Source organism: Ceratotherium simum, chromosome 24 (assembly GCF_057802395.1).
Source record: "Ceratotherium simum simum isolate JZ-2026a chromosome 24, ASM5780239v1, whole genome shotgun sequence".
NCBI classification, from domain to species: Eukaryota; Metazoa; Chordata; class Mammalia; order Perissodactyla; family Rhinocerotidae; genus Ceratotherium; species Ceratotherium simum.
This window is the reverse complement of record NC_141923.1, coordinates 1,696,025-1,706,640: the sequence shown is the minus strand read 5'-3', so window position 1 is coordinate 1,706,640 and position 10,616 is coordinate 1,696,025. Positions and strand designations below refer to the sequence as shown.

Sequence of the window (10,616 nt, the reverse complement as noted above, 5' to 3'; positions counted from 1 at the left end):
CCGGGCTTCCAGGTGGGTTAGCCTCTGTGTGCTGGCTGGGGCCCCTTTCTGAAAGTCACACCCTCTGGAGGAGGCCCCTCCACACCGCTCCCTCCTTCCAGGTTCCTATGACTCTCCCTTTCCCACTCCTTTCAGCTCCTACTCACGGGGCCCTGCACTGTCCAGGGTTCCCTTACACCCACCCCCAGTGGGAGGGTGCCACCTGTTTGCTGGAAGGGCTTTTCTGATACACTACTGTCTTTATCTATCGCTATTACGTTGTTGATATGCCCACTAACAGCATTGTCACCGGCCCACTGGGTGTGGCATGCCTTACTCTTATTTGTCCTCTCACTTTCGCCTCCCTGGTAGTCCCTGCAGTGAAGGCACAGTGACCACCATCTCCATCTCACATCTTCATCCTCCTCCTCCAGTCCATTTCCCAGTCCTGGTGACTGTTCCTCCAAAATCCATCCTATCTGCAATCACGGTCCACCCCCTTCCCTGCCTCCACCTCCGTCCAGGCCTCCAAGGGTCTCCTGCATCCACTTTGCCCCCATCATCGATTCTCCCAGAACAACCAGGGGGGCTTTTGAAGCAGGAAGCAGATTGTGTCTCCCCACTGTGGAAAACCTTCCAGTGGTTTCCCGTGGCACACTTAGAATAGGAGTACAGGCTCGAGTGTGGCCGAGCCTCCCTGGCCCACTTTCTGCCTGTCCCACAGTTCTCGTTCCTGCTGGTCCTGCTGCTGCCAGGGCAGCTCCAGTTCCAGCTGTGGGACTCCACACTTGCTGTTCACTCTGCTCACTTGCTCAGAATGCTCTGCCCTAAAGCTGCATGACTCTGGGAGTTTCCATTGGCAAAAGGGCCCCCCCATTGTTCTGGAACTCTGAGAAAATGCATGTTATGGACCTTCACACCTGTCTCCACATTTTTGATCTCTCTTTTGCATTTTTTATTAATGCTGCAATCTGATTAATTTCTCCAGATTTGTCTTCCACTTCATTGATTCTGTCTTCAGCTGCATCTAATCTGCATTCACTGAATTTACAAACTTTGATTTTTTTTATTTATAGACGTTCTCTCTGTTTTTTGTTTTTGAAAACTGCCTGGTCTTTGTTTTTATATTAACTTATTCCTCCACATGTTTATCTTAAACCCACTTGTTTTTTCATGTACAGGCAATAACTCCAGTATCTGAGGTCCTTCATGGTTGATTCTTCTAACTCTATCCCGTGGTGGCTTGTTTCCTTCAGTGTTGTCCTATCCTGCCTGGGTGCCTTTTTCTTTGGCAATCCTGCAGTCTGGGGTGAAGGGGGTCCCACCTGGGAGGATTTGTGATTCTCCCACCAGCTGCCTAGGAACCCTCCTAACCTGGAACTCTGGGATAATGTCTTGGCTTAGGGTCTCCCAGACAACACAGGGAGTATGAATTTTTAGTGCAAACCAGGCTAAGGGCAGACTCAATCTCAACTCTTGGGGAATACTCTACCCCTCCAGAGCCTGAGCCAAGCAGACACATTTCCTGGGGGCTCCTGGGCCAGCGCTGCCCTTTCTGTGGCTGGCTCCTCACTGTCCTTCAGTCCTCAGCTCGGACATCTTCCCTGCCCACCCTGTCTCAGTCACAACACCCAGGATTATACTTCCATTCTCTGAAAGTGCACTGTTTTTGTGTGTTGGTTGACCTATTCATATTCTCTCTCCAGGAGAATGTAGGCTTCATGAGGGCAAGAACCATGTCCTGTTTTTTCTGTCCTGTGTCCCCAGGGTTTGAAACTGGCTTGATGATCATTTATTAAATGAACAAATGTTTGAACCTTCCAACTCAACTCAGTAAGGGTCGCCTGGGATGTTTTCTTGGGCAGCTCCTGATAGAACTTCTAGCTTTTACAGCAGTCAGTCAGCAGCAGTGGTTAATGGGGCACCTGCTCCATGCCAGGCGCTTAGCAGGGCATCCCAGGGAGATGCCACATGAGACATCCTGACTTATGAAGTACAGGCTCTCATCAGGGGTGGCAGAGAAATAAGACAGGCAGGCACTCCTAGGTGTCTGAATCTCTAACCTTATGTTGAATATCAGTAGATGGATTATTGGTGGTGCCCTCAAGGTGAGTCTACCCATCCCATGTACCAAAGCCCACATTCCTGTTCCACCTTCACGGAGCATCTCAGACATGCCCTGGGGTCTGGCGCTCTGCAGCCACACTTCCTGCTTGTCATTCCTTGTGCACCTGCCCTGTACCAGGTTACCTGAATTCCTGGTCACAACTGTTCCTTTCCCTGTGAGAGGACTACCCCCCTGGCCACTCCTTGTGATCTGCTGTGCCTTCCATGCAAAGGGTTTCTGTCCTTACCTCAATGATGGTGGCTCAGCCACATGACGTGTTCCACCCACGGGAGTGGATGTGACATAAGCTACATGCGGGGGTATCCACAGATCTGTCCCTCTGCCAGGAGCACGGACTGGATGGGGACTTGTTTCACCTGGGGCAGCTTCCTCAGCTCTGCTCCTGGAAGTAAGAGAAGGCACTGCAGAGCTGTGGGCTGGAGCAAGCTGGAACCATCCAGCTGACCCATGCCTGGGCCCTATCAGAGGCCCTGGCCACTCACCTGACTGGCTGAAGCTGCTCCAGAGGTGACAGCGCATAGGAGCGCACCAGTCTCCCTGACGTGAGCATGGCAGAAGGCCAGAGCCAGCACACTGTCTCTGGCTAACTCCAGGAGCAGGAGCCTGCAGTGCTCCAGGTGTGTGAAGACGTATACCATGGTTCCTAGTCTGAGGGGAGCCCCCGCGGTGTCTGCACGCTGGAGACAGCCTCCTCCCTGCGCCAGCAGGGGCCTGTGCCTGCCTGGTGCCACATCACATCCCCACACATGGGGTGTATCATCTTAACTCAGATGAATGAGTGTCCAAAGAGCCAGAGGTCCAGACCACCCAACTAGAAATGCCAGAGCCCAGAAATGCAGGCAGGCAGAGGGACCTCCAGTGATGATGGGCAGGACCGCAGGAAAGGGGCTCAGAGCCTCCATCTCGTCCAGTCTTCCAGGCTTGGGGCTTCCACATAGCGGGAGCCCTATTGGGAAACAACCATTTGGGAATCCGAGGCTTTAATTTATTTTACAAACTTGGCAGGCAGGTCAGGTCCTCAGCAAAGGTTTTCAGGGTGCCGTGCTGGGGTCCCAGGGCTCTAGACAACCCTTTCCTGGGGCCTCCCTCCCCAACGACACCCAGGCTCTCCAGCTGTCCAGAGAGGTTCCTCTTGAACTAAGTTCCTTCTTTAAAGAAACAGCCATTAGAGCAGATCTGCTCCAAACATTGGGGCAGGGGGCTCATTTGATGGGGCATCCTCCCAGCTTTCAGGGCACTCATCCTGGTACCCACAGTCCAAACGAGGAAGATGAACACAGTGTCATTTTTAAATACAGAGAATGACAATGCAAATAACAGGTTCTGGCCAAAAACTTAACTCTGATCACCAAAGTGATATCTGTCCACTGCAGAAAATTCGGAAAATACAGAAGGCCACCATCTCAGCACCACTAACATTTTTGTGTCCATAGTGGTCCCACCTTAACAAAGAAACATGCATAGAGTCACAGGTACAGTGCACACAGTGTGTTTCCAGTCTCTGCCTCCCCGTCTTGCAGGAGTATTTAAGTGTTTCCACCATAGTGGGTACCTGAGGGGCCCACACCCTGGCTCCTCCCCTTAGTAGCTGCATAACCTCGTGTGCCTCAGTTTCCTCGCTGTAAATGGGGATGGGACAGGGCTGTGATGCCCATGAAGGGCTCACGATGGTGGCTGGCACAGAAGAGAGGCACAGCTCCACTGTGGTGGGCAGCTGGTGTCAAGCCCCCTTGTGCACAGCTTGGTCACCCTACATTTCCTCACTTGACCCCCACTTGCACTCCTTGCCCAGCGAGATGCTGGCGCACACAGACACCAAGTGTCAGGCGGCCCATTCATCTGACTGCAACTGTACCTCGCTGTCCCGCAGTGCAGCACGCCAAATGCTGAGGTCAATGGATGTCTGTCTTCTGCCCTGCCACCAAAGGCAGCCTGTCCTCACAGGGGACTGCTACCCACCCTCTGAACATGGTCATATCCCCCTTCTCTCCCCCACACCCCATCTCATAGGTATGAGACGGGCAGGCACTCTGCCTGACAGGAGCAGCAGTGTAAGACAACACCAGTCAGCTGGATGAGGACACAGGGACCCTCACGGCTCTCAGTTGTACCACCCCAAAGGAGCGGGACCATGTGGGAAACACAGATTCTGTTGTTCTCCCCAAAGTGCAACTCTGGCTTTAAGCAGTCACAGCTGTTTGCAGCTCCGGATCCGGGAGTTACAGCCGGAGAAGGCCGAGCTCTTACAAAGGAGGGAGCCGGCTGGAGTACTGTGCAGGAGAAAGAGCCAAGGGGCCCTGGGATGGTAAACCCCAAGGGCAAGGGAAGAAAGTCAGTTTGCCTGGGTTGGACTTGTTTCAATAAACCTACTTGTCGACAGCAAGACACACAGGAACCGGGAGGTAACAGCAGCTGTGTAACACTGGATACAAAGAAACGGAAGAGACGCCAGAAAAGCTTTTCCTAAATCTCAGCGCAGGATCTGGTGACCAGAACCGCCGCCAAAAGGATGGGGGAGGGGACTCCTCCTTGGGCCCCCAAACCTGGATGTCCTTTCCCAGGGCCTTTTCCCACCTTCCCTGCCCCGTGGTCCCAGTGGGCAGCTCTGGTCTTTGCCTGCTACTGGCCTGGGCCCCCAAGTTCACTGTGAGCCACAGGGCCAGCAGCCGCCCCTGCCCTTAGACATTTGTTCTCCATTGTCTTATGCAAAACACGCAGAAACGGCACTGCTGGTTACTAAGGGGGCTTGGGGAGAAAGAGGACACTCCAGAGGGATTCATGGAGGATCACTTCTACACACGGAGCACGTGGGACGCCCCAGGCCCCCGCAGGCAGGAACAGCGGCCACCAGCCAGGGCCTGCGGGGGACACAGGGGCCCGGGGAATCGGGGCAGGGGAGAACAAGGAGACGATGAGGGTGCGCAGGAGGACTGGAGGGGCGCGGGCTCGGTGGTCTAGGGCTCGGTGCGGGGGACACAGGGGACGGCACGGGATAGAAACGCGCTGGGAGACACGGGGAGTGCGCGAGGGGGGGCGGGGAGACTCGGAGGATACGCAGGACTGGGGGGGCGGGGACGCGCGGAGGCCCGGGGCTTGGAGCGTGGGGACACAGAAGACGCAGGGGGACAATGAGTGCTCCTGGGGGGACTGCGGGGGTGCTTGAGGCGTGGCGCGCCGGGCGGACACGGGGTGCGGGACACGGGAGGGGATGAGTTGACACACGGAGCGCACAGACCCAGGTCTCCCCCGGCCCCTCCCGGGGGGCGGGGCGGGGCGCGCTGGGCGGGGCCTATGCGCAGGCGCGGACGCGCGCTCCCGCGGGCTGGGGACGCCTCGCGAGGCACCGGCGGGGGAGGGGGCGTATCTCACTTCCGGCGAGCGCTCCGCGGGCTGTGACTGGGCCTGGGGCGGTGAGCGCGCGCCCGTCCAGCCAATCGGTGGCGGCGGCGCGGCCGGGGGCGGGGGCGGGCGGCGGGGGCGCGCGGCGGGCGGGGTGGGGCGGGGCGGCCGCAGCCTGGTCGCCGCCCGCGGGCCTGTCTGCCGCCCGCCCGGCCGTCCCCGCCGCCCGGCAGCCATGTGACCGCGCCGCCGCCCTCCGCGCGCCCGGCCCGCCTGCCCGCCGCGCGTCCGCGGCCCGGCCGCAGCCCCAGGCCCGAGGGAGCGGCGGGGCCGGCGCCATGGCCGAGCGGGGCCGCCTGGGCCTGGCCGGCGCGCCCGCCGCGCTCAACACGCCGGTGCCCATGAACCTGTTCGCCACCTGGGAGGTGGACGGCTCCAGCCCCAGCTGCGTGCCCAGGTACGCCGCCGCCGCCCGGTGCTTTGTTCCCGCGCGCACCTGCCGGCCGCCCGGGGCCGTCCATCCGGGATCCCTGCCCGGGACCGTCCACCCGGGATCTCCGCACCCCGGACCGTCCACCCGGGACCTCCACCAGGGCCCCCCACCCCAGGCCGTCGCGTTTGCGCCCCTCCTCCGGCACGCTCGTTCCCTGCGAGCAACCCCTGACGCGCGGAGGGTCCCCGAGGTCTCGGTCCCCGCCAGGGAGGGAGCGGCGCGGGTTTCTCAGGCCCCGCCGTCTCCAGAGGCTCTCCCGGGCGCTCACCTGGTTAGTTCTCAGCCAGCATCGTCGCATCCGCCTCCTGATGCGGTGTTGGTGGAGTTGACTTACGGCGTCTCCTCTCTCCACTGGGTATCACAGATTTCCTTTTGCGTCTACCACACTGTCAAGCCTCTGCCGCCTGGGAGTGACTCTCAGGGCGCGCAGCGTCCAGAGGACACACAAACCTGGGACCACGATTGTGCTCCTTCATCCAGCACACGCCTTTATTCATCTTCTTGGGGGTCTGGCGCTACCCTCTCTGTCCTGCTGCCCGGTGGTCATCCGCCTTTTACGTGTTTGCAGTCTGGCTGATAATTTAGAGATACTTCTTTGTACATAAACACTGTTCTTTGCATCATGCTTTTAATTTTGCCGTCGCAAAAGACGCTCCCCTCGCCGCTTGGTGGGGAAGCACTCCCTTGGCCAGTGGTAGCAGCTGGAGGAGGTTTACCCACAGGCCAGCGCTGTCACCAGCCCAACTCCACTCAGACTCACAACTTCCCTGTTTCTCCTGTCAGCTTGAGGCTCTGCTGGGTTCTTCCACCCTCAGTGGTCCCTGCTTACCAAGCTCGCTGAGGGGGAGAGACAAACTCTGGCACCCAGTCTATTCTGGGATAGACACCAGGCCATGAAGGCTGCAGGTGGGCAGCGGGGAAGAGCTTTCCCTGGGGAGACCTGGTGGGACCTCAGGAGTGCCATCAGATACAGGAAGTGGCTGGTGTGCACCAAGGGGGCCACGCATCTGCCACGGCTCCTTCAACAGATGTTGCTGAGTGAGGTATTGGGGTTGCGGAGGGGCCGGACACCGGGGTTTGCCCTCCCGGAGCGCAGGGCTGGGAGCCCAGGGTATTGGCTGTGCTGAGTGGAAGGGATGGGTGCTCAGCATGACTCCCAGACCTGTGTGGGGCCTCCCGCAGGATGCCGTGTCCGTGGGAGACCTGAGGGTCAGCGTTAGCTAGCATTTGGGGCCGACTCCAGAACCACCTGCTTGCCTCTCCTCTGGGAATCTCTGGGCCTCAAAGCCAAGCTCAGGAGCATCTCCCCAAGCCTGGCCTCCTCTCCCTTTCCCGTCTTGGCAATTGCCCCAGCGTTGGACCCCATAACCACGAGTCATCCTGGGCCCTCCTTCTCCCCCATGTTTCTCCTGTCTGTCCCCATCTGCAGTGTCACCACTCCCTGGATCTCTTGCGCTGGCTCCTTCTGTCAGCGCTCTCTGAGTCCACGCTTGCCCCCTCCTGGCAGAGTGCCTGGCTCCCCGACAGAGCACAGAGTAGCCTGCCTTTGCTGTGCCTCTTCGGTGGCTTCCCAGGGCTCCCTGAAGGACTACTGAGGTTTTCACCTGAGAGAGGTGGGGCAGGTGGCAGGAGAGGCCGGGAGGGCAGGGGCTGTGTTGAGGTGCCTTATTAGTCCCCCTTGGAGCTGGTCTAGGAAGCCCACCCTGGTGTGTGTGCAGGGAGAGCGTGGGGCGGGATGTAGGGGCCCGGGCTGGACAGCATTAGGTGTTGGGGGCTCCCTGGCTCTGCCTTGAGGGGATGTAGGGGGAAGAGTAAGGTGGGACAGCAGGTTGCGTTCTGTGGGTGTGGAGTCAATGGGCCGTGGGGTGAGTGGGGCAGCCATCAGCAAGGGCTGGCACAGGGTTTATGGGTGGAACATACAGAACGTGGTTATAGTGAAGCCCCCTACCTGTCCCGGTGCGGCCTCTACCCCTGTGAGCTCGTGCTGGTCCCCTGCTTGTACCTCCTGAGCATGCATTCTTGGACAGGCTGGTCCTCAAAGTCTCCTTTGAGACTTTATGTAAAAGGGGTCATACTTTCTCTGTTTATTCTCACTTGCTTTTTGTTTGGCGGCTGAACTGATGGCTGTCGATGCCTCGGGGTGACCCTGTAAGACAACAGCATGTGTCTCTGCTGTGTCAGGGGGCCTTTGGCTTGTTTCCAGGTGTTGGGTTCTCGCACCTGTCCTCTGCGTGCGTGCCTCCTGTGGGCGGGCAGGCCTGTCATAAGCATGTGCCCATAGTGGGTTTTGGGGGGTGTGCTCAGCGTTACTACCAGGCGGCTTCCTAGAGCGGTGTGCCAGCTCCGGCCCCCATCGGCGGGGACAAGAGTCCCCGCTGCTCTGCATTCTTGCCAGCACTTGCCTGACTTTTAATTTTTGCCAGTCTGGTGGGTGTGAAATGGTATTGTGGTTTTAATTTGAATTTCTCTGATTACTAATGTAGGCCATTTGTACTTCCTCGTCAGCGAAATTCCTGTTCATTTCTTTTGCCAATTTTTCTTTCTCCTTTTTTCCCCATACTTGAGTCTCAGCAGTTTCTTTGGGGGATAGTAACCCTTTTTTGGCTAGATGTGTTGAAACCGCCCTCTTCCAATTGGTGCGTGTTTCTCAGCTGTCTTCGCACCGTCTGTGCTGCCTCCCAGGGGCCACCTGGCTTTGGCCTTGGTCTTGTTTCATGCTCTTCCCTTCCCGGTGGTGGTGGGAGAGCTCTGCTCTTCCCCGGGAGCTCGTGCCAGGCTCTGGGACTGTAACTCGGGGAGGACTCGGTTTCTTGGATTTCCTCGAGGTAACCGGTCCAGACAGTGCTCCTCCCCAGTGACCGCGGAGCCATGGTGTCCAGTGGTGTCCATCCTCCCTGCCTTCTCCTGCCTGTGCCGAATGCTAGAGTTCCTGAAGCGGACTCCTGTGTCCCCCAGGGCTTCAGTAGGGGCTGGGTCACTTTAGACCCCTGTACTTCCCACTTAATTTTTTTTCCTGTTAAGGTTTGTTAATTAATTTTTAAATTTCATGAGGCTGGACATCTTTTCACATGCTTATTGTTCATTCACATTTTCACCTCCACAAACTCCTTGTTCAGGTCCTTGCCCATTTGAAGGATGTTCAGGTTGAGTTGACACACGGCGGAGGTGGAAGGGTCTTAGCGGGAAGTGTGAGTTTTGGGAGCTGTGCGCCGGGCACCTTCGCCCCAGTGAGACGGCCATCTCAGGGCCCCAGGCTGCTCTGGGGCTCCCCGTGAAGGTATCAGGCAGCATGTAGCTCTTGGGCCCGGCTTCTCGCTCTGCGTTTGCTGTAGGGACCCACCCCTCCTGCAACTTCGGAGGTCTCTGCTTTGTTGTTGCATGGTGTTCCATTGTAGGAATAAACTGCACTGTTTAAACCTGCTCCTCTTGGTGGGTGTTGGGGTTGTTTCCAGTTTGGGGCTATCTGTTCAAAGCTGCTGTGACCACAGCGCTTGGGGGGAACGTGTGTTTTCACTTCTCTTCGGTAATAACTGGCCACAAGGGAGGTGGGTGTGTGTCAGCTTCATAAGAAACCACCAGTTTTCTAAGGTGGTGGCACCAGCCTCCACTGCCACCGGCTGTTCTGTGTTCTGTTCCACGTCGTTGTGTTTGTACATCAGCGTGTATTTGGAATTTTAGCTATTCTAATGGCTGTGTGATGGTTTCTCCCCAGGGTTTTATTCTGTGTTTATTGTGAGTGCATGTTGAATATAATCAAACACTTTTCTTTTATTAAGAGCATCATGTGGTTTTTCTCCTTTAATTGCTGTTGTGGTAATTACGTGAGTGGATTTTCTATTAAACTAACCTTCCATCCTTGGAAAAATTCCACCGTGGTCATGCGTATCGCCCTTCTTGTTCATTGGTGGATTTAGATTATTAAAATTGGTTTAGGACTCCTGTGCCCCTGTCTGGGGTCTATAATCTCCCTCTCGTCTGCTGCCCCCATCAGGTTTTGGTGCCAAGACAACTTGTAGAATGAGCTGGAGAGTCTCCTCTTTTGCTGGGCCACAGTGAGGTTGTGTAAAACTGGGGTTGTGTTCCCTGGATGGTGGGAGAAATCATCTGTAAGATGACCTGAGCTTGGAGTTCCTTTGTGGGAAGTATAACTCCTGATTCAACTTCTCTCATGGTTGTAGGACACTTTTTTCCCCTCTTTGAGTTAGTTTTGGAAATATATTTCTCTGAGAATTTGTCTATTTTGTCCAGATTTTCAAGTTTATTGGCATTCGTTGTTCATAACATTCTTTTACTTTTTTACTGTGTGCAGGATCTGTAGAGCTGTCCCCTTTTAATTCCTTCTCTTGACCATTTGTGCAGGTGGACATGCACACTCTGATCTCTCTCACCAGAGGTTCAGCAGTTTTTTAAATGAATATTAGTTCTTTATTTCCTGCCATTTACGCTCCTTACGTTTATTTTGCTGTTTTTGTTCTGATTGCTTAAGATAAATACCTAGCTCGTTATTTTTCCTCCTCCTTTCCTTTCACATAAGCATTTAAAGCTACAAAATAAATGATGCCCTAGCTGCTTCTCACAAGCTGTTATATGTGGAATTGTTCAGTTTACAATGGTTTTAAAATTTTCTGTTATTCTTTCTTTAACCTTTCTTTCATCTTTCAAAGTTTCTTTTTTTTT

General features: G+C 55.9%; 1 protein-coding gene across 5 annotated transcripts in view; it reads left to right on the top strand.

The window, feature by feature from the left end:
• The first annotated feature begins 5,684 nt into the window (after window positions 1-5,684).
• The window catches only part of PACS2 (phosphofurin acidic cluster sorting protein 2), a 70,065-nt gene continuing 65,133 nt past the window's right edge, over window positions 5,685-10,616 (top strand). For 3 of the 5 annotated variants that reach the window (XM_087447797.1, XM_087447796.1, XM_087447798.1), the window contains exon 1: window positions 5,687-5,903. In XM_087447797.1, coding sequence (XP_087303923.1) covers window positions 5,785-5,903 — 119 coding nt within the window. In that variant the 5' untranslated portion in view covers window positions 5,687-5,784. Of the gene's footprint in view, window positions 5,904-10,616 lie in introns of all 5 variants that reach the window. The other 2 variants (XM_087447799.1, XM_004434324.3) reach the window with 2 other exon arrangements.